Source organism: Aethalodelphis obliquidens, unplaced genomic scaffold, assembly GCF_003676395.1.
Source record: "Aethalodelphis obliquidens isolate GAN/ISIS:26980383/991018 unplaced genomic scaffold, ASM367639v1 scaffold71, whole genome shotgun sequence".
Taxonomy (NCBI): Eukaryota; Metazoa; Chordata; class Mammalia; order Artiodactyla; family Delphinidae; genus Aethalodelphis; species Aethalodelphis obliquidens.
This window is the reverse complement of record NW_020838015.1, coordinates 9,767,873-9,790,639: the sequence shown is the minus strand read 5'-3', so window position 1 is coordinate 9,790,639 and position 22,767 is coordinate 9,767,873. Positions and strand designations below refer to the sequence as shown.

Sequence of the window (22,767 nt, the reverse complement as noted above, 5' to 3'; positions counted from 1 at the left end):
CATGCAGCAGAAAGTCCTAAGCCTTGAATTCCTCACTACCCATGACCAAGCCACTGCACATCACTCCAGCTTCACTTCCTGCCATCTTTTAGAAAGCTTTTTAAATCTTCAGCCCCTCTTAGAAGTGGTATCATGTACAACTAATCCCCTTCTGTCTTCTCAGCCACCCCTTCCCACAGCCCTGTTTGTCTGCAGCCATAACCACACTGGTAACCATGGATTTTTCCCATAATCCCATATGAGTACCTTGAAGGAAGGGCATGTAACAGAGTAAGTGCTCAATTAATGTTTATTCAATGAACAAAAGAATAAATGGTTGAATTTGCAAAACTTTCATATTCTTCCTTCATTGTATGGCAAGCAAATACTTTTCTCAATGCTTGTATAGAAAAAATTTCCTGATTTTGTTTTCAGAATGAAGGAAAGATAGGAAAAAAAGTGTCTTTTCTCCCATTACATTTTCACCACAAAGTTTTGCATCAGGACTTGGCATGAGCTCTGTGACACATGTCAGGAGTGAGTCAGAGACAGGTGTGAAGCAACCCAGAAGGCAAGACCCTCAGGGACCTCTGGCCCTAGCCTGTGTAAGCCTGTATTGTGCACACTATCTCAGGTGGCTGCTTCAGGAAATGGGTATCACTTCAGCCATGGACAGTTCACCTCCCAGGCAATGTTCACATCATTAGTAATAAGATATAATATTGTGAACCCTCTGATATGATGTGATGAGAAGGGCACATTACCTTTGTGTCATTCTTGCCAGGAACCCATAACCTCAGCCTAATTGTAAGAACTCATCAGAGAAGCCCAAACTGAGGGACATTCTACAAAATAACTGAACTGTACTTTTCAAAAATGTTACGGTCATGAAAGACAAGGAAAGAACAGGAATTTTCACAGATTGGAGGAGACTTAAAAAGGCATTACCGGGGCTTCCCTGGTGGCGCAGTGGTTAAGAGTCGTACTGCCAATGCAGGGGACACAGGTTTGATCCCTGGCCCGGGAAGATCCCACATGCCGCAGAGCAACTAAGCCCGTGCGCCACAACTACTGAGCCTGCGCTCCAGAGCCCACGAGCCACAACTACTGAGCCTGCGTGCCACAACTACTGAAGCCCACACGCCAAGAGCCCGTGCTCCACAACAAGAGAAGCCTGCGCACCTCAACGAAGAGTAGCCCCCGCTCGCCACAACCAGAGAAAAGCCCGTGCATAGCAACAAAGACCCAACGCAGCCAACAATAAATAAAATAAAATAAAATAAAAATTTTAAAAAAGGCATTAGCATTATATGCAAAGTATGATCCCAGATTGAATCCTGGAACAGAAAATTATCACTTAGTTAATTGTATTGCATCAATGTTAATTTCCTGATTATGATAATTATACTATTGTTATATAAAATGTTTAGGGGGGGTCTAGATATACAGGGACTCTCTGTACTATTTTTTCAACATTTCTTTTAGTCTAAAAGTATTTCAAAATAAAAATTTAAAGTTTTTTTTGTTGTTGTATATTTTGAAAACCAAAATGGCTTCTCCCTTGAGATACCAGGGCCCATCCCAGGATGCCCAGGGCTTGTAAGCCTCAAAACATGGCCACAAAATTGATTGAATATTGGGCTTCCTGTTTTCAAGAGCAACCTCTGACCCACCATACTATTCTGCTTTCCAAACATTGTGACTATGTCCCCATTTCATTTAATTATATGTATAGCTTCACATTTAAAGGCTCTAGTATATTCATTCCACCCAAACCATGTGCTATAATTCATTTAGCCCATCCCCTTTTGTTGTTCATTTAAGTGGTCTTCAAGCTTTTGTTACAATAAATAATACTCTGATGAATCTCATATAAAAATACTTTTACACATCTTGGATGATTTCCTTGGGATGAATTTTTAGCAGATTTGTAGTATTCTTTCTTGTGACTATTTAAGTATCACTCTTCTACTTCACAAACTCTTAAGGTCCTACTCAGAGGCGTCTGTCTCATTAATCTTCTGAGGGCTTAGGACCTGGCTCTCACAACATATTTAAAGTTGGTAGGAACTATTTTTTTTTAAATCTGTTTTGAGTGTCATTGTTCCCCACTAGACTTGGAGCCTCTAGAGAGGAGGCCAGACTATTTTATTAATACAGTTGACCCTTGAACAATGTAGGCATTAGGGGCACTGACCCAGTGCAGTCTAAAATCCCTATATAACTTTTTTTTTTTTTGGCTGTGTTGGGTCTTCGTTGCTGTGCACAGGCTTTCTCTAGTTGTGGCCAGTGGGGGCTACTCTTCATTGCAGTGCGTGTGCTTTTCATTACGGTGGCTTCTCTTGTTGCAGGGCACTGGCTCTAGGCACGCAGGCTTCAGTAGCTGTGGCACGTGGGCTCTGTAGTTGTGGCTTGCGGGCTCTAGAGTGCAGGCTCAATAGTTGCGGTGCTTGCGGCATGTGGGGTCTTCACGGACCAGGGCTCGAACCCGTGTCCCCTGCATTGGCAGGTAGATTCTTTTTTTTTGAATTTTATTTTTTTATACATCAGGTTCTTATTATCCATTTTATACATATTAGTGTATATATGTCATTCCCAATCTCCCAATTCATCACACCACACACCCCCCCAGGTGGATTCTTAACCACTAGGCCACCAAGGAAGTCCCTAAAATCCCTGTATAATTTTACAGTCTGCTCTCCATGTTCTGCATCCTCGTATTCAACCAATCTTGCATCATGTAGTACTGTAGTAGGTTATTTAGTGAAAAATATCCACGTATAAGTGGACCCTCGCAGTTCAAACCTGTGTTATCTAAAGGTCAACTGTATTTGAATCTAGAGTTTGTCCACTATTAAATCTGTCATCTTGTAGGTACCACTTACATGTCTATTATTTATTATTGTACACAACTGGCACTCACAGATTTTCTTTTTTTTTTTAATAAATCTATTTAATTTTATTTATTTATTTTTGGCTGCGTTGGGTCTTTGTTGCTGCACGCGGGCTTTTCTCTGGTTGTTGCGAGCGGGGGGCGGGGGTGGCTACTCTTCGTTGTGGTAAGTGGGCTTCTCATTGTGGTGGCTTCTCTTGTTGGGAGCATGGGCTCTAGGTGAGTGGGCTCAGTAGTTGTGTCTCGCGAGCTGTAGAGCGCAAGCTCAGTAGCTGTGGCGCACAGGCTTAGTTGCTCCGCGGCATGTGGAATCCTCCTGGACCAGGGCTCGAACCCGTATCTCTTGCGTTGGCAGGCGGATTCTTAACCACTGCACCACCAAGGAAGCCCAGATTCTTTTTTTAATGATTTATTTTACCTACATTTCCCACACCAGTAGGGCACAGTAACGTGCACACTGTAGGCGGCCAATAAACGCCTACACGAAGGAGTGACGACTTAGCAAGAAGGAAGCTACCTTCCACCACGCCTACCTTCCCCAAGAACTACATTTCCCTATACGCCACGCGCTCTTGTGAAGTAAAAAGAGCGGCAATTACTTCCTACTGCCCCTATCCGCCTTCGCCTGGCGGTGCCACAGTGTTTCCTGGGAAAGGTAGTTGTAGCGCTGGTGGTCAAGCCCCAGCAAAGCGAGCGCAAACTAAACTTCCCAGCAAGCAGCGCGCCGGCCTGGGACGAGGGGAAGATGGCGGACGCCAAAGATGGTGTTTTGTGGCCTGCGGGAGCCTCCAGTGCCCCAATTTCATTCACCTTCAGTCGCACGTCCGCCCGGAGATGGCTGGCGGGAGACGCGGCTCCGGAGAAGGATTTCTTGAAGACCGAGAAACGGAGGGAGCTGCAGAGGTGAAGCGCTGGGTGTTTCATCCCTTGGCAAGCGGTGCGGTGGGTGCCTGCGGGAGGGTGGAATCTTGAGTTGATTTTCTTGGTGACAGTGGCCTGGGAAGTCTGAAGCACAGCCGGAGAAGATCCGTGGAGGTCAGAAGGCGGGAGTTAGTGGGGGAGGTGGGGAAATTGGACCTGTTGGCCGAGGGGATTGAGAGGAGAGAATGTATTCCTGAGAGGGTGTGTCTTTAGGACTTGGGGACCCTGAGGAGCGTGCGTTCTGAAAGAAGGAAAGGAGGGGAGAATGACAGGACTCCTAGTGTCCCAGGTGAAGCGTTGGGGCTTCTCCCATACGGGGAGCAGGATGGAGTGGCAGATTCAGGTTGGGGGAGGCTATCGTCAGCTTAATTCGGAAAGGAAAGTCTGAGGGAGGGACTTCCAGAAGAGAATCAACCATCTAGGAGGCTGGTGTGGAGCCCGGAGCTGGGGAGAGTCTGGGCTGAAGATGGTGATTTTTAGGTCATAGTGGAAGCCACAGAAGTGGGTCTTGAGATGAACAGAGGGTCCAGAATTGAGGACTGAGTCCTCGAAGGCACTGACATTTAAGAGTTGGGGGTGGGGGAGAGAATCCAAAGAAAGCACCACCAGAGGTATAACAGGAGAGCCAGACAGGAGAAGGGAGGGTGTAGTCAATGGGGCTGGGAGTGTGTTTGGCTCTTGTGTTTCTTCTGAATGAAGGGTTGTGGTTCAGAACTCACTGATTGTGCTACTCTCCCAACTTCACCCCTCTGTGTCCACATCAGTGTGCAGCCCTCAGAAGCCCCCAAGGAACTTGTCATCCCTTTGATCCAGCATGGCCACCTCAGGCAGCCACCGACCCAGGCCCCTGGGCCATCCACACATACTGAGGTCTTGGTGGATGGGATGCTGTCCCAGGCTGTGAAGGAGCTCATTGAGGGTGAGTGCTCCCTCCTTTGCCTTGCCCTAGTGAAGGAAGAAGGGGAGGAAAATGGAAGGATAGGGTGGAACCTCATTGCTCCCTCCCATTCTTCTTTAGAATCCACGAAGTCTCTGGAGGAGAGAGAGAATGAGGGTGTCGACCCCACGCTCGCTATCCCCATGATCCAGAAAGGATGCACCCCCAACGGGGAAGGGGCAGACAGCGAACCCCGGGCTGAGACAGTGAGCTGGCCCCTGGCCTCCCTCCTTCTCCAGTCTCTCACTGCCCTGTCTGCTAGGACTTATGTCCCTGCACACAGCAGGCAAAGTCTGTGTGTGTACTAAAGGCCTGCTGCCTCGCCCTGCCTCCTTCCATCCTTTTTGGAAGCATTAACAAATGAATCCAGATATTGGGGTGTGAAAAGATACTTGGATTCTGGGATTATCTGAAGGAGCTGAGCAAAGGGAACAGGAAATATAAAGATCCTGAGGGTAGACTCTTCCTGGAGTACTTGAGGAACATCAAGGAGACCAACGTAGCTGGAGTGGAATGAGTGACAGGGAAGAGTAGTAGGTTAGGTCAGAAGTGGGCCATGGTGAGGACTTTGGCTTTTACTCTGAGTGAGGTGAGAGCCATGGGAGGGCTCTGAGCAGAGAAGGGACAAGACTTATGATTTGACAGGCTCTCTCTGGCTGCTACAAGCAGAACAGACTAGTAAGCAGAGGTGGAGGCAAGGAGAGCAGCAGTCCAGGCTAGAGGTGATGGAGACTCAGATCAGAGTGGTAGGAGCGAGGCCGGGAAGACAGGTAGGGTTTAGTGAGAGGGAAGAGGAGGGTGAGTGCTCCTAATGGCAGCAACCACCCAGACAGTGGCATGGTGGCAGAAAATCGGTGTGGTGTGTGTCCATCAGTGACAATCTGTGGTGTGTCTAGAGCGAATATAAAGAATTGAGGGAGTGATGATGGGAGGTGATAACAGGAGAGGTGAGGGGTGTGTCCACAGAAGTAACCAAGTGTGTCTTTCATACCCATGGACCCTACTTTTCACCTCTTCGTTCACAATTTTTTGGCAATGCTTGTTTGGGTCCTAGTTCTCCTATAGCCCCAAACCAGAGAGACTCTTTTGACTGAATGGTTCTCATCAGCCTTCAGACATCCTCTGGTATCTTTCATCTTAAAAAAACCTTCACTTCACTCTCCTTCCTGTTCCAGCTTTGGCCTCCTTTCTCTAATTTTCCCTCTTCTCAGAGCCTTCTGCATCTCAGTTGATCACAGTTCCATCCATCCTTCCTCTCCAAAATACAACCAGAATCTGACCACTTCTCACCATCACCACTACCACTTCTCTGGTCTGAGCCACCAGCATTTCTCATCTGGACTATTGCAGTAACTTCCTCACTGGTCCCCTTGTGGCTGCCACCCTATCGTGGCTCCTGCCCAGCTCTCCTGATTAATCCCTTACCACCCCTCTTTGCCTCCACATCTGTTTCAGTCAGATTGACTTTTATAATGCTCTCCACACATAGCAGATCTTGTCCTGCCTCAGGGCCTTTGCTCTTACTGTTCTCTCTGGAGGACTCTTATCTTCAGGGTTCCCTCTGTCTCTCCTGGTCTCTGCTCAAATATGAACTCAGTGACACTCCTTTCTTCAGCCCTCTGCATCCCCTTAGCCTGCTTTATTTTTCTTCATATGACTTACCACTACCTGGCATATCATGTTTTATGAATTTTATTTATTCTGTCTCTACAACTAGAATGTAAGCCACACAAAGGGCAGGAGTTTTTGTCTATTTTGTTCACTGTTTTATCCCCAGCACCTAGAACGGTAGCTGGCACAGAATAGGTGCTTTATAAAGATTTGTCCAAGGACTGACATGGAGGAATAAAGTGAGGGATGGCAAGAGGAAATAAAAATTCACCCTTGAGCTGACTGGAAAAGAAGTCTCGAAGGTCACCCAGTGGGTGATAGCAAGTACACTTCAGAGGGCCCACTGTAAGCCAAGCCTGACCGTCCTTCCTCTGCCTAAACCCATAGGTGCCGGAGGAGGCTGATTATGAGGCAGTCCCTGTAGAGGCCTATGGGCTGGCCATGCTGCGGGGCATGGGCTGGAAACCTGGCGAGGGCATCGGCCGTACCTTCAATCAGTGAGTTTCTAGGGTCGGGGCAGGGGACAGCAGACGGGCCAGGGAACAGACCCCCATGGTTACCGCCCACCCAGAACCATCCAGGCAGGGAGAGGGCACATTACCACCCTATGTATTTCAGTAGCCCCTTCCACTACTCTTTAAGCCTCCTATTTGCCCTTTGAAACTCCATTAAGAGATCCTATTCTGTAAAGATTGCCTCTCTGGGCATCAGCTTCCTTATCTGAAAAATGGGGATAATAACAGTACTGACTTCCCAGGGCTGTTGTGAGAGTTAAGTGAAATGATACACATAAAGCACTTACAGTAGGCCCTGGCCCCAGATAAGCATAGGCTAAACACTTGCTATTATCATGATCATACAGATTACAATCCGTTCTCCACAGTTCCAAACTCTAAAGCATTCTGAAAACCAAACTTTTTTTTCCATAAACTATTTGGCAGCCAAATGGGAACTGAATTGACATTGAGCTTTTTACAATCTGTTTCTCTTGCTTGGTATGAATAGTCATGGTTTCCCCTGTAGAAAAATTAGTATATTTGGTTGTTGGGATCTGCCTCATATCCCACTGTAAATACTGTGTCATAGATGTTATACACCGTAGATTATTAGGTTGAACCAAATAAAATTGCCATTTCTGCAGGTCAGAAACAGTCCCTAATATGAGATTGGGAAGGATACTCTCAAACATATTGATAGGTTGGGATTTGGGTGGTGGTTGGGGGTAGGGGTGAGGAACGGAGCGCTGAAGACCCATGCATCCCCCAACAAGCCCATATTCTGTGTTTCCTGCAGAGTGGTGAAGCCCCGTGTCAACTCACTGAGGCCCAAGGGGTTAGGGCTGGGCGCCAACATGACTGAGTTCCAGGCCCTGGCCCCCACCGGCCCCCACCACCTGCTGAGGCCAGATGAGGAGCAAGAGAAGGATAAGGAAGACCAGCCTCAAGGACTGGTGCCTGGAGGAGCTGTGGTGGTTCTTTCTGGCCCTCACCGAGGCCTCTATGGGAAGGTAAGGAACCAAGATGTGCCTGGAGCCCAAGACAGGCAGCACGGAAAATTGACATGAGGGTCAGAGGGAGGCAGAAGTGGGTTTGGGGTATGAAGGCTGGAAGTCCTTGTCTTTCAGGACTGCCTGGCCTGCCACCTCATTCAATAACTCAGGACTACTTGCTGGGCCTTTCTGAGCCTCAGTTTTCAGCTAAAAGGGAGAGAATGCCATATGCCACAAGTCCCTGAGGATTACATACTTAAAGTGTATCCAAGCCCCACAGTCTGCCGGGAGAGGCACAGGGGTCAGGCCTATTAGAAGTAAGGGTGGACAGCGTGGTCCTAGGAACGTGGGTCAGGTCCACTCACTTCTTCCCCCCCAACACTTTAGGTGGAAGGCCTTGACCCTGACAATGCTCGGGCCATGGTCCGTCTGGCTGTGGGGAGCCGCGTGGTGACTGTTAGTGAGTACTGCCTGCGGCCTGTCTCCCAGCAGGAGTTTGACAAGAACTCCTTGGATCTGAGTGAGTGAGCCTCTTAACCTAGCTGGGGGAGTTGGAGAAGTATTCCTGGGGCGAGGGTTAAATCTGCAGAGGGGCAGGACAGTGGTCTGCCTGGCAAGAGTGACTTCTGGTCAGAGTTAAGAGGTGAGAATGAACATAGTGGTTTATTCAGTTTGATTGAAGAGAGGTTGATCTAGTACCCTTGGGTCTTTAGCCTCTTTCTGAGGAAGAAGGAACAAGTGTGGAAACGAGTTCCTACCCTTGGGATGTCTTTGTCTCTTTGGGGTGGTGAACCTCTCTTTTGCTAGGGACTGACAGCAGCTAGGACTAGGGCATGATGGGGAGGAAGGCATTCTAGGCACGTCAGTAGGATGGGTCCGTTTGGCACATAGGAGATGGGAGCCGACAGCCCTCCAGGAGTCCCTAGCCCGCCCTAGGCAGATGACTCAGGTAAGCACTGACAGGACGGGCTAAGGTGGTTGAGCAAGGCTTCCTGAAGGAGGCTGAGACAGTTGAAAGGAAGGGGAGAGCATTCTAATAGCCCAGACAAAGGCTTGATGGTGAGACGGGCACTTTGGCAGTTGGGAGGTGGCCTGAGGCTGAGGTGTGGCCTGGAAGGGAAGAGAGGGAGACATTGAGGTTGTTTCCTGGTTCTCCCCACACCCCCTTGAACAGGCCAGGTGAGCAAAACTTCCCCAAGGCAACAGAATGGAACAGCCTCGTCATGGAAGGCCCTTCAGGATCAGGACTTCCACGTCCGGCAGGAGGACTCAGCGAGGAAGCGGAAACACCATCCAGACCGGTGGGACCCTGAGCATCTCAGATGGAGGTAGGGGTCAGGGCTGTGGGGAGGCTCCAGCGGTCAGAGAAGGCTTCTAGGGCAAGGCACGTGCCTAGAAGGAACTAGGAATGGCATTATGAGTGGGTTTTAAGACATCGGCAAAGGTGGGATGACCAGAATGTGCCTCTGATAAAGAACTAAGCCTGGTGTTGGCCCCGCTCCACAGACAGGATGAGCCTGCAGCCAAGAGTGAGAAAGCAGCTCCCAGGAGTCAGCACTGGCTGCACAGGGACCTGCGTGTGCGGTTTGTGGACAAGCTGCACAAGGGTGGCCAGTATTACAACACCAAGGTGGGAGCCCTGCACCTGGGTCCGCTTCCTCCCCAGGGACTGGGCCCACTTAGCTCTCTAACATTCTCATATCCCCTGGCCCTTTCCCCAGATGACAGTCGAAGATGTCCTGAGCCCAGATACCTGTGTGTGTCGGACAGATGAAGGCCAGGTCCTGGAAGGTGAGTCTGAGGGATGGCCATTGGGTCATTATCATCCTGGAGGCTGATTGAGAGGGCTGTCTTGGGCCAAGAGCCTGGCCAAAGGCGGGAGGTTGGACAGAGTTAGGTTTTTTGCAAGGCCCAGCATCCTCTAACAGATCATTAGACGCTTCCATGATGGTGAATATCTGAGCCTCACTTTCCTCTTCTGCAAAATTAGCATGGAGATAACCTATTTCTCCCTCTTATAACTGGTCCCTTGTAGGGATGTGTGTAAGCTCCCTGTGCAGGGCAGGGCATACAACGTGCCCACAATAAATGGTATCTGTTATCACCCCCACCCATCATCATTATCATACATAAATGCTCCCTTTATTACAACTATTGCCAGGAACCGCTCCTTAGGTTTCCTCCTCTGTGAAATGGATGTGGGGGCCTCGCATCTGTCAACAGGCACAGAGTGGCACCAGAGAATACAGGAAAGGCCCTTCTGACAGGACCCTGACTGGGCTGACCCTTGCTGCGGGCCTCACTCCCCTCTCCTTGTCCACAGGCCTGAGGGAAGACATGCTGGAGACCCTGGTCCCGAAGGTCCAGGGCAACCGGGTGATGGTGGTGCTGGGGCCATGGGCTGGAAGGGTGAGTCCAAGACCTGGGAATGGGCATGGGAGCACTCAGGGAATGTCCCTGAATCTGGGTTGGCCTTGCTGACTCCACCCGCCCCTACTCTAGGTGGGCCGTCTGCTGGACCGGGACAGAGAGCAGAGCCGGGCTCTTGTGCAGCTGCAGAGAGAGAATCAGGTGGTGGAGCTTCACTATGATGCCATCTGCCAGTACATGGGCCCCAGCGACTCGGAGGACTGACCTGTGGACACACTCCCATCCCCCAGGTTGTTACCAATCCCGTACAGTGTGAAAAGCCTGCCTTCACGAAGGTGGGGGGGGGGTCATGGTTCCGCCCTCCACTTGCAGTGCAGCCCTGGGACAGGATGGACCAGAAGGGAGGCTAGAAACAAACCCAGTATTTACCAGAACTTAGTATATAATAAAAACCAGTTCTGGGCTTTCCTGGTGGCGCAGTGGTTGAGAGTCCGCCTACCGATGCAGGGGACACGGGTTCGTGCCCTGGTCTGGGAAGATCCCACATGCCGCGGAGCGGCTGTGCCCGTGAGCCATGGCCACTGAGCCTGCGCGTCCGGAGCCTGTGCTCCCCAACAGGAGAGGCCACACAGTGAGAGGCCCGCGAACCGCAAAAAAAAAGCCAACAAGAGATCATAAATGGTGTGCTGAGCTGTGAGTGGAGATGGGAGCTGCGCTGATTGAGGTGGGAACCAGTCCTTTTTTCAGCCCCACCGCCCAGCTTGGGCTGCTCACCAAGTGGAAGGATCCATCCGCTCCCGAGCTCACTGTCGGAGTCCAGAAGCTCTGAACACTGTCCCCGAGCAGAGACTAGGGATTCTGGAACACCACATCTCTGGATAACTTTCTGAGTGAGAATCTAGCAGGCTCTGCTTTTACTTTTGGTCCAGAGCAGATGCCCAGAGGATATCTTGAGCCTGTGACAGGAGTCAAGTGGAAGGGAGGCTTCTCCCCACCAATGGGACGTGCTAGCACTACTTTCCAGAGGAGTCAGTTAATCTCGGGGCCCCCGTTTTAGTCCCAAAACTTTGAAGGTGAAAAAATTTTGTCTATCTCGAGTAGAATTTCTCTGGTTGCTCCAGGTAACTGGGTTCTCAAAAAGGTTATCCTTTTTCCATTAAAGGGTTCCAGAGAATCCTTTTTCCTGTTTAATGGCCTAAGATACAAAATCAACAAGGGAAGAAAAAAAAATCAGGGGAAGTCAGAACTTTAGGCACAAGTGTTTCTAAATCATCCCCAGTCACTAAGTCATTGATGTAATTAATGGTATTTGAGTTAGATCTAGGCTTCTGGTATAAACTCTTGATGCTTCAGAACACGGCACAGCTGTGGAGAATTTAAACACTTCCCCCTCAAGCAGGATAATAAAGGTGAGCTTCTGTCCTTGCCAAGCAGAGGCAGACTACCCTTTTGAGCCAAAATGAGCAGGTATAGAAAGACAGTGAGTTGGCCAGATCAGTGTGCCTAGTAAGGCAAGGGATGATTAGAAAACCTTCCAGTATAGTAACCCCAATATGAGGGACACTTACACAGACCGATTTACTTTTTTTTTAATCATCCCTGCTTAATTCCAGAACTCTGTTTTCAAGATTAGCCAAACAGGGTTGTTAAGACAGATACCAGAGAACAAACCCCCACCCCCAGTTGCTCGTTCTCGAGTCATCATCGTGATTGCACATGCTGCCTTGGAATTCCAGGCTGAGTTGTATTTTTAATCTTGGGAAGGGTTAGGGGACTTCCCTGGTGGTCCAGTGGATAGGACTCCACGCTCCCAGTGTAGGGGGCCCGCGTTGGATCCATGGTCGGGGAACTAGATCCCACATGAGTGCTGCAACTAAGAAGCCCGCATGCTACAACTAAAAGATCCCACGTGGGGCTTCCCTGGTGGTGCAGTGGTTAAGAATCCGCTTGCCAATGCAGGGGACACGGGTTCGAGCCCTGCTCCAGGAAGATCCCACATGCCGTGGAGCAACTAAGCCCGTGCGCCACAACTACTGAGCCCGCGCTCTAGAGCCCGCGAGCCACAACTACTGAAGCCCGCGTGCCACAACTACTGAAGCCCGCATGCCTAGAGTCCGTGCTCTGCAACGAGAAGCCACCCAATGAGAAGCCCACGCACCGCAACGAAGAGTAGCCCCCGCTCGCTGCAACTGGAGAAAAGCCCGCGCACAGCAACTAAGACCTAATGTGGCCAAAAATAAAAATAAATAAATAACTTTATTTAAAAAGATCCCATGTGCTGCAACTAAAGACCTGGCGTGAGCCAAAAATAAATATTTTTTCTAGAGGTTCCCAATTTGGCACACCCAGAAATCACTTTCCTATGCTGTTATGTGCTTCACCCAGTCAAGAAGGCCGCCTCCTTTCTCCAAATCATAATAAATCCATCTTGGTAATGCTCTTGAGAAGGACAGAAAGCTCCTCGGGGAATGGCCCTGGTCCCATGTGTCTGCCCTGCAACGTGGCATAACCTGGCAGTTTCAGACAAATCCCTCCATCTCCTCTGTGCGCCATGACACTTAAAACAGATCTTTCACCAGATCTGATTTCCTAGAGTTAATGTTTCTCCCGAGCCTGCCTTTGGAAATGGGGCCTGAAGTTCTTGAATACAGCCCTGTGTCCAGAAGGCCTAGCCCTCGGCAGAGCGCCTGGTCCCCCCGGGGCAGATCATCGGTGCTTTACATGCTTGCCCTGAGAGGATCCCTCCTGATCCCTCAGTTTGAGGACAGGGCTGCTTACATTCCTGGAAGCGTAGACAGTATCAGGAAGCTTTCCCAATCTGCCCCTTGTTCACTGTGTACAAATACCCTTTGAGTCTGTGCAGTTTTCTCGGCTGCTGTGCTTGCTGCCAGTGTTGCCCCTTAGGCAGTGGTTACTGCAATGACAGCTTCTGTGAGCCCATGAACTCTCCACAGACCACTCACAAGCTGGGGACCGTGACCTGTACAATTTGTCCAGACTGGCTTCTTCCACATCACAGGGTCTGAGCAAGATGGGGGTGAAAAAGCATCTGCCTCTTCTGCCAAGTCTCCAGAAGTTTCCCTGGCAGGGTGCAACCTCTGTTAAAAAACTGTCCAGACACTGAACCAGGAATGTGTGGCAGCAGACTCAAGAAGCAGCTTCTCTGCCTTTTGAGAGAGAAGTGAAGTATTTGGGTGATTGGGACTACTGCGTGGGGCTGAGCTTGGTGGAGAAATATACAGGTAGGCCCTTCGTTTCTGACGTTGCTTCCTCAGCCGGGGGATGTGCCCCTCCACTCCCACACTGGGACCTCTTAATCTCCATGTTTGTAGCATCAAGCAGAGAGAGAAAGTATCCAACAACTTGGAAAGCTACATCCTCACCAGGTTACCCCTATTTCTCCAATTCATTCATCAGGCATCTGTGGGGAACCCCTACTGTATGCCAGATACTATTCTGCATGCTAGGGATACAGTAAAGGGTAAATCATTCATTCAACAAGTATTGAGTCTCCATTCTACGCCAGACATGATTCTAGCTACTGAAGATTTAAACACCATGAACAAAACAAAGATCCTTGCCCTTGTGGAGCTGACATTCCAGTGGGGCTGAGAGGCAATAAGCATAAGAAGTAAATGATCCAGTATGTTAGAAGATGCTAACAGCCATGGGGCTGGGTGGGGGGGGAGCGGGGAGAAAGTACAGCAGGGTAAAGGGGATCCAGAGTGGGCAATATTCATAGGATGGCCAGGGAAGGCTTTACTACAAAGGTGACATTTGAGAAAATATATAAAGAAGTGAGGGAGAGTCATGCAGCTATCTGGAGAGTGGTCTGAGTCAGGAAACAGAAAGTGCAAAGCCCCTGTGGTGGCACGATTGCTGGTGTGTTTGAGGAATAGTGAGGCCAGTGTGGCTGCAGGGGAGTAAATGAGGGAGAGGGGATGTAGGAGGTCAGGTCCGAGAGGTACTATGGTGCTTTGAGGGCCACATGCAATGTTCTGACTGAGGTGACAATCATAAACCTTCATGCAGCCACTGCCAGAGACTGCCTGTTGATGCCACCCCCACCCCCACAGCCACATTAAATACAGCTGCCCGCCAAGTGCTTTGGTCAGTCTGGCTGATTTCCACTGTCAGGAACTGACTCTCCCACTGGCTGCCCAGTGGGGCTGCTGGAACTTCCTGGAAGGCTTACTTCTCTGTCAGTGCCAGTGGGGTACTTTGAGGCATTGCCTCAAACTTGGGAAGCAACTTCCTTCCCAGGCCTCGGAGGAATCCTCAGCACTTCCACACCCCACCCCACCCCAGCCCACCCCACCCCACCCCACCCCCATCTTTAACCGCTTCTCTGGAAGAGTTATTGTCTGAAAACAGACACCACCAGCTAAAGAGGAGAAGCACTAAATGTATCCTGTTTCCCCACAGCCTCTCAAGAGGACTAAATGCCACAACGTTGCTCACTAATCTTTTGGTAGTACTGATTTTCCTTATAACCTCATCCCATCCTTGTCTTCAAAAGTGCTTTAAGTCCTTGGGGAATTGCAAATTAAAAACAACAATGAAAAAAATAAAACAACAATGAGCTACCACTACACACCTATGAGAATGGCAAACATCCAACACACTGACAATACCAAATACTGGTGAGGATGTGGAACAACAGGAACTTTCATTCATTACTGGTAGGAATGCAAAATGGTACAGCCACTCTGGAAGACCGTCTGGCCATTTCTTAAAAAACTAAACATACTCTTACCATATGATCCAGCAATCACACTCCTTGATATTTACCCAAAGGAGCTGAAAACATATCCACACAAAAACGTGCACATGGATATTTATAGCAGCTTTATTCATAAGTGCCAAAACTTGGAAGCAACCACAATTGTCCTTCAGTAGGTGAATGGATAAAGGAACTGTGGTACATCCAGACAATAGAATATTATTCAGTGCTAAAAAGAAATGAGCTATATAGCCATGAAAGGAAACTTAAATGCATATTACTAAGTGAAAGAAATCAATCTGAAAACGCTACATACTGAATGTTTCCAACAACATGACATTCTGGAAAGGTCAATACCATGATGACAGTAAAAAGTGGTTGCCAGGAGTTAGAGAGTAAGGGAGGGATGAATAGGCAGAGCACAGAGGATTTTACTGCAATGAAACTACTTTGTAGGCTACTCTAATGGTCGATATGTGCCATACATTTGTGAAAACCCACAGAATGTGCAACACAAAGCGTGAACCCTAATGTAAACTAGGGACTTTTGGTGACAATGATGTACTATTGTCAATAAATGTAGGTTCATTGATTGTAATAAATGTACCACTGTGGTGCAAGATGTCAATAGTGGGGGAAGATGTGCATGGAGGTAGGGGCAGGGGTGTATTTTCTACTCAGTTTTGCTATGAATCTAAAACTGCTCTAAAAAATAAAGCTGATTCTTTTAAAAAAGCGATTTAAGAATCTGTATGAAAATTAGAGATACACCACCCCTTTTGTCTTTGCCATATCCTATTAATAAACTGTTTTCAAAAAGCAGTTCTTATTTTTTATTTTTTTTATTATTATTATTATTTTGCGGTACGTGGGCCTCTCACTGTTGTGGCCTCTCCCGTTGCGGAGCACAGGCTCCGGACGCGCAGGCTCAGCGGCCATGGCTCACGGGCCCAGCCGCTCCGCGGCATGTGGGATCTTCCCGGACCGGGACACGAACCCGTGTCCCCTACACCGGCAGGCAGACTCTTAATCACTGCACCACCAGGGAAGCCCAAAAAGCAGTTCTTATATATTCTAGATACAGATACTTTATCAGATACATGCTTTGCAAGTATTTTCTCCCAGTCTCTGGTTTGTCTTTTCATTCTCTTAATGTCTTTTGAAAAGCAGAAATGTTCAATTTTGATGAAGTCAAATTTATCAATTTGTTCTTTCTGGATTGTCCTTTTGATGTCATATCTAAGAAATCTTCACCTAATCCAAGATCACAAAGGTTTTCTAGAAGTTTTATAGTTCTAGATTATATGTTTAGGTCTTTAATCCATGTTGAATTAATTTTTGTGTGTGGTGGGAGGTATGGATCCAGGCTCATTCTTTTGGGTATGGATATCCAACTGTTCAGCACCATTTGTTGAAAAGACTACCCTTCCTCCACTGCATTGCTTTCCGCTTTTTCAAAAATCAGTTATCCACCACAAAGGAAAGAAAAAGATCAGTTGTCCACATATTTTTGGATTGATTTCTGGACTCTGTTTTGTTCTATTGGTATATTTGTCTATCTGTATGCCAGTATCATGCTGTATTGATAACTATAGCTTTATAATGATTCTTTTTTTTAATTTAATTTATTTTCAGCTGTGTTGGGTCTTCGTTGCTGTGCGCGGGCTTTCTCTAGTTGCGGAGAGCAGGGGCTACTCTTCACTGCGGTGCACGGGCTTCTCATTGTGGTGGCTTCCCTTGTTGCGAAGCACAGCCTCTAGGCCTGCGGGCTCAGTAGTTGTGGCTCGTGTGCTCTAGAGCGCAGGCTCAGTAGTTGTGGTGCACGGACTTAATTGCTCTGTGGCATGTGGGATCTTCCTGGACCAGGGCTTGAACCTGTGTCTCCTGCATTGGCAGGTGGATTCTTAACCACTGCACCACCAGGGGAGTCCTATAATGATTCTTGAAATCAGGTAAGATTAGCCCTGCAACTTTGTTATTCTTTTGCAGAGTTGCTTCGGCTATTCTAGGTCTTTTACATTTCTATATGAATTTTAGAATCTTTTTGTCAATTTCTACTACAAAAGAGCCTACTGGGATTGGATCAAATCTATAGATCAATTTGGGAAGAATTAACATGTTAATAATATTTAGCCTTCCAACCCATGAACAAGGTCCATTTATACATGTCTTTAATTTGTCTCAGCAGTTTTTGTAGTGTTCGGTGTATAAGTATTGTACTGACGAAAAAAAGGATAAATGTCTTGTCAGATTTATCCCTAAGTATTTAATACTTCTTGATATTATTGTACATATTATTTTTTGAATTTTATTTTTTTTTATACAGCAGGTCCTTATTAGTCATCAATTTTATACACATCACTGTATACATATCAATTCAAATCGCCCAATTCAGCACACCACCATCCCCCCCCCGCGGCTTTCCCCCCTTGGTGTCCATACGTTTGTTCTCTACATCTGTGTCTCAACTTCTGCCCTGCAAACCAGTTCATCCATACCATTTTTCTAGGTTCCACATACATCCGTTAAAACACAATATTTGTTTTGCTTTCTGACTTACTTCACTCTGTATGACAGTCTCTAGATCCATCCACGTTTCAACAAATGACTCAATTTCGTTCCTTTTTATGGCTGAGTAATATTCCATTGTATATATGTACCACTTCTTCTTTATCCATTCGTCTGTCGATGGGCATTTAGGTTGCTTCCATGACCTGGCTATTGTAAATAGTGCTGCAATGAACATTGGGGTGCATGTATCTTTTTGAATTATGGTTTTCTCTGGGTATATGCCCAGGAGTGGGATTGCTGGATCATATGGTAATTCTATTTTTAGTTTTTTAAGGAACCTCCATACTGTTTTCCATAGTGGCTGTATCAATTTACATTCCCAACAAAGTGCAAGAGGGTTCCCTTTTCTCCACACCCTCTCCAGCATTTGTTGTTTGTAGATTTTCTGATGATGGCCATTCTAACTGGTGTGAGGTGATACCTCACTGTAGTTCTGATTTGCATTTCTCTAATAATTAGTGATGTTGAGCAGCTTTTCATGTGCTTCTTGGCCATGTGTATGTCTTCTTTGGAGAAATGTCTATTTAGGTCTTCTGCCCATTTTTGGACTGGGTTGTTTGTTTCTTTAATATTGACCTGCATGAGCTGTTTATATATTTTGGAGATTAATCCTTTGTCCATTGATTCGTTTGCAAATATTTTCTCCCATTCTGAGGGTTGTCTTTTGGTCTTGTTTATGGTTTCCTTTGCTGTGCAAAAGCTTTTAAGTTTCATTAGGTCACATTTGTTTATTTTTGTTTTTATTTCCATTACTCTAGGAGGTGGATCAAAAAAGATCTTGCTGTGATTTATGTCAAAGAGTGTTCTTTCTATGTTTTCCTCTAAGAATTTCATAGTGTCCCATCTTACACTTAGGTCTAGAATCCATTTTGAGTTGATTTTTGTGTACGGTGTTAGGGAGTGTTCTAATTTCATTCTTTTACATGTAGCTGTCCAGTTTTCCCCACACCACTTATTGAAGAGGCTGTCTTTCTCCATTGTATATCCTTGCCTACTTTGTCATAGTTTAGTTGACCATAGGTGCGTGGGTTTATCTCTGGGCTTTCTATCTTGTTCCATTGATCTATGTTTCTGTTTTTGTGCCAGTACCATGTTGTCTTGATTACTGTAGCTTTGTAGTATAGTCTGAAGTCAGGGAGTCTGATTCCTCCAGCTCCTTTTTTTCACTCAAGACTGCTTTGGCTCTTCAGAGTCTTTTGTGTCTCCATACAAATTTTAAGATTTTTTGTTCTAGTTCTGTAAAAAATGCCATTGGTAGTTTGATAGGGATTGTATAGAATCTGTAGATTGCTTTGGGTAGTATAGTCATTTTCACAATATTGATTCTTCTAATCCAAGAACATGGTGTATCTCTCCATCTGTTGGTATCATCTTTAATTTCTTTCATCAGTGTCTTATACTTTTCTGCATACAGGTCTTTTGTCTCCCTAGGTAGGTTTATTCCTAGGTATTTTATTCTTTTTGTTGCAATGGTAAATGGGAGTGTTTCCTTAATTTCTCTTTCAGATTTTGCATCATTAGTGTATAGGAATGCAAGAGATTTCTGTGCATTAATTTTGTATCCTGCAACTTTACCAAATTCATTGATTAGCTCCAGTAGTTTTCTGGTGGCATTTTTAGGATTCTTTATGTATAGCATCATATCATCTGCAAACAGTGACAGTTTTACTTCTTTTCCAATTTGTATGCCTTTTATTTCCTTTTCTTCTCTGACTGCCGTGGCTAGGACTTCCAAAACTATGTTGAAAAATAGTGGTGAGAGTGGACATCCTTGTCTTGTTCCTGATCGTACAGGAAATGCTTTCAGTTTTTCACCATTGAGAATGATGTTTGCTGTGGGTTTTTCATATACGGCCTTTATTATGTTTAGTTAGGTTCCCTCTATGCCCACTTTCTGGAGAGTTTTTCTCATAAATGGGTGTTGAATTTTGTCAAAAGCTTTTTCTGCATCTATGGAGATGATCATATGGTTTTATTCTTCAGTTTGTTAATATGGTGTATCACATTGATTGATTTGTGTATATTGAAGAATCCTTGCATCCCTGGGATAAATCCCACTTGATCATGGTGTATGATCCTTTTAATGTGTTGTTGGATTCTGTTTGCTAGTATTTTGTTAAGGACTTTTGCATCTATATTCATCAGTGATATTGTTCTGTAATTTTCTTTTCTTGTAGTATCTTTGCCTGGTTTTGGTATCAGGGTGATGGTGGCCTCATAGAATGAGTTTGGGAGTGTTCCTTCCTCTGCACTTTTTTGGAAGAGTTTGAGAAGGATAGGTGTTAGCTCTTCTCTAAATGTTTGATAGAATTCACCTGTGAAGCCATCTGGTCCTGGACTTTTGTTCATTGGAAGATTTTTAATCACAGTTTCAATTTCATTACTTGTGATTAGGCTGCTCGTATTTTATATTTCTTCCTGGTTTAGTCTTGGAAGGTTATACCTTTCTAAGAATTTGTCCATTTCTTCCATGTAGTCGATTTTATTGGCATAGAGTTGCTTGTAGTAGTCTCTTAGGATGCTTTGTATTTCTGTGGTGTCTGTTGTAACTTCCCCTTTTTCATTTCTAATTTTATTGATTTGAGTCCTCTCCCTCTTTTTCTTGATGAGTCTGGCTAATGGCTTATCAATTTAGTTTATCTTCTCAAAGAACCAGCTTTTAGTTTTACTGATCTTTGCTACTGTTTTCTTTGGTTCTATTTCATTTATTTCTGCTCTGATCTTTATGATTTCTTTCCTTCTGCTAACTTTGGTTTTTTTTGTTTTTGTTTTTGTTTTTGTTTTGCAGTACGCAGGCCTCTCACTGTTGTGGCCTCTCCTGTTGCAGAGCAGAGGCTTCAGACGCGCAGGCTTAGCGACCATGGCTCACGGGCCCAGCCACTCCGCCGAATGTGGGATCTTCCCGGACCGGGGCACGAACCCGTGTCCCCTGCATCGGCAGGCGGACTCTCGACCACTACGCCACCAGGGAAGCCCCTAACTTTGGGTTTTGTTTGTTTTTCTTTCTCCAGTTCCTTTAGTTGTAAGGTTAGATTGTTTATTTGAGATTTTTCTTGTTTCTTGAGGTAGGCTTGTATAGCTATAAACTTCCCTCTTAGAACTGCTTTTCCTGCATCCCGTAGGTTTTGGATTGTCGTGTTTTCATTGTCATTTGTCTCTAGGTATTTTTCGATTTCCTCTTTGATTTCTTCAGTGATCTCTTGGTTATTTAGTAACGTATTGTTTAGCCTCCATGTGTTTCTGTTTTTTACGTTTTTTTCCCCTGTAATTCATTTCTAATCTCATAGGGTTGTGGTCAGAAAAGATGCTTGATATGATTTCAATTTTCTTAAATTTACTGAGGCTTGATTTGTGACCCAAGATGTGATCTATCCTGGAGGATGTTCCATGTGCACTTGAGAAGAAAATGTAATCTGCTGTTTTTGGATGGAATGTACTATAAATACCAATTAAATCTATCTGGTCTATTGTGTCATTTAAAGCTTCTGTTTCCTTATTTATTTTCATTTTGGATGATCTGTCTATTGGTGTAAATGAGGTGTTAAAATCCCCCACTATTATTTTTATTTTTATTTTTTTGCGGTACGCGGGCCTCTCACTGTTGTGGCCTCTCCCGTTGTGGAGCACAGGCTCCAGACGCGCAGGCTCAGTGGCCATGGCTCACGGGCCTAGTCGCTCCGCGGCATGTGGGATCTTCCCGGACCGGGGCATGCACCCGTGTCCCCTGCAACCATCTTAACCATTTTAAAGTGTACAGTTAAGTTGCATTAAATATATTCACACTGTTGTATAACCATCATCACCATCCATCTCCAGACCTTTTCATCTTGCAAAATTGAAATTCTGTACCCATTAAACAATTACTCCCCATTCTTTCCTCTCCCCAACCCCTGGCAACTATCTGTGTCTTCTTGAGTGAGCTCTGGTAATTTGTGTCTTTCAAGGAATTTGTACATTTCAATGAAGTTGTGGAATTTATTGGCATAAAGTTGTTTATAATATTCCTTTAACCGTTTTAGTATCTGTAGAATCTGTAGTGATGTCACCTCTCATTTCTGATATTGGTAAGTTGTGTCTTCTCCCTTTTTTTTTTCTTGTAAGTCAGTTTTGTTGATTTATCAGTTTTGTTGATCTCAGTCAACCGCTTTTGATTTCACTGATTTTCTCCATTGTTTTTCTGTTTTCTATTTTTATTGATTTCCACTTTGATCTTTATTATTTCCTTTCTTCTGCTTACCTTAGGTTTACTTTGCTCTTCTTTTTCTAGTTTCTTATGGTGGAAGCTGAGATAATAGATTTTAGACCTTTCTTATTTAGTTCTTTCTTCTTTTCTACTATAGGCAGGCATTTAATGCAATAAATTCACCCCCGAATACTGCTTTAGTGGCATTGACAAATACTAATATGTTGAGTTTTCATTTTCATTCAGTTCAAAATGTTTTCTAATTTCCATTCTGACTTCTTTGATCCATGAATTATTTTGAAGTGTGTTACTTAGTTTCCAAATATTTGGAGATATTCCAGAGATCTTCCTGTTATTAATTTCTAATTCAGTTCCATTGTGGCCAGAGAAAACAATTTGTATAACCTGAATCCTTTTGCATTTACTGAGATTAATTTTATGGCCCAGAAAATGGTCTATCTTGGTAATACAGGGAAGCTGCTTCATGCTGGTGCCTTGACCTTGCATAGATCCTCATAGTTCCTGTAGGTAATGCTTAACCACAGCTGATCTATCTAGGTCTTGGCAGAAGCCTTGTGATCCTCCCAGAACATGAGAGCATGGGAAGCTTGTGAAGAACTGCTACAAGGCCATTTCCCACTCACTTTTTTATTTTCATGGGAAGCTGTCATGAGAGATTCTTATCACCTCCCAAATTCTGAGGAGATATGAGGATTTCTGTCTGAACCTTAGGGTACAGCTGCAGGGTATACAAATGCTTACCTGCAGCATGAAATCAGCTCCTCAGCAACAGGGTGTTCCACCACTTGTGTTGCAGCCATCTGGACCCTTTTGTTTCAGTATCATCCTGTGGTACAAAGGATATGGGGAACTGCTGTTGAGCCCCTCTAGTGAATTTTCATTTCAGTTATTTCATATTTATTTTCTTTATATTATTTTCATATTCTATTATTTTTTTATTTACTTTTATCATATTCAACTATTTTAACTCCTGAATTTGTTTTTTTTTTACTTTCTATCTTTTTGTTGATATTCTCTATTTGGTGAGACATCGTTATTATACTTCCCTTTAGTTCTTTAGATATGGTTT

General features: G+C 45.6%; 1 protein-coding gene across 2 annotated transcripts; it reads left to right on the top strand.

The window, feature by feature from the left end:
• The first annotated feature begins 3,212 nt into the window (after positions 1-3,212).
• GPKOW (G-patch domain and KOW motifs) lies at positions 3,213-10,668 on the top strand. 2 transcript variants are annotated; one of them, XM_027091214.1, is made up of 12 exons: positions 3,658-3,775; positions 3,865-3,907; positions 4,558-4,712; positions 4,812-4,936; positions 6,729-6,838; positions 7,635-7,848; positions 8,218-8,350; positions 9,005-9,158; positions 9,337-9,460; positions 9,552-9,621; positions 10,154-10,239; positions 10,333-10,668. In XM_027091214.1, exons 3-12 carry the CDS (start codon positions 4,679-4,681, stop codon positions 10,462-10,464), a joined length of 1,182 nt encoding a protein of 393 aa, XP_026947015.1. In that variant the 5' UTR covers positions 3,658-3,775; positions 3,865-3,907; positions 4,558-4,678; the 3' UTR covers positions 10,465-10,668. The 2 variants fall into 2 exon arrangements, with proteins under 2 accessions (XP_026947014.1, XP_026947015.1); XM_027091213.1 differs by lacking the exon at positions 3,865-3,907 and having other exon boundaries at positions 3,213-3,775.
• The last annotated feature ends 12,099 nt before the right edge of the window (positions 10,669-22,767 follow it).

What these genes read in the sequence shown, in the direction of transcription:
- GPKOW (XM_027091213.1), top strand. Translation starts at nt 3,618, where the DNA reads ATGGCGGACGCCAAAGATGGTGTTTTGTGGCCTGCGGGAGCCTCCAGT. An exon ending in AAACGGAGGGAGCTGCAGAG is followed by an intron (nt 3,776 to 4,557) that starts GTGAAGCGCTGG and finishes TGTCCACATCAG; the next exon opens with TGTGCAGCCCTCAGAAGCCC. An exon ending in TGGGGCCATGGGCTGGAAGG is followed by an intron (nt 10,240 to 10,332) that starts GTGAGTCCAAGA and finishes CCCCTACTCTAG; the next exon opens with GTGGGCCGTCTGCTGGACCG.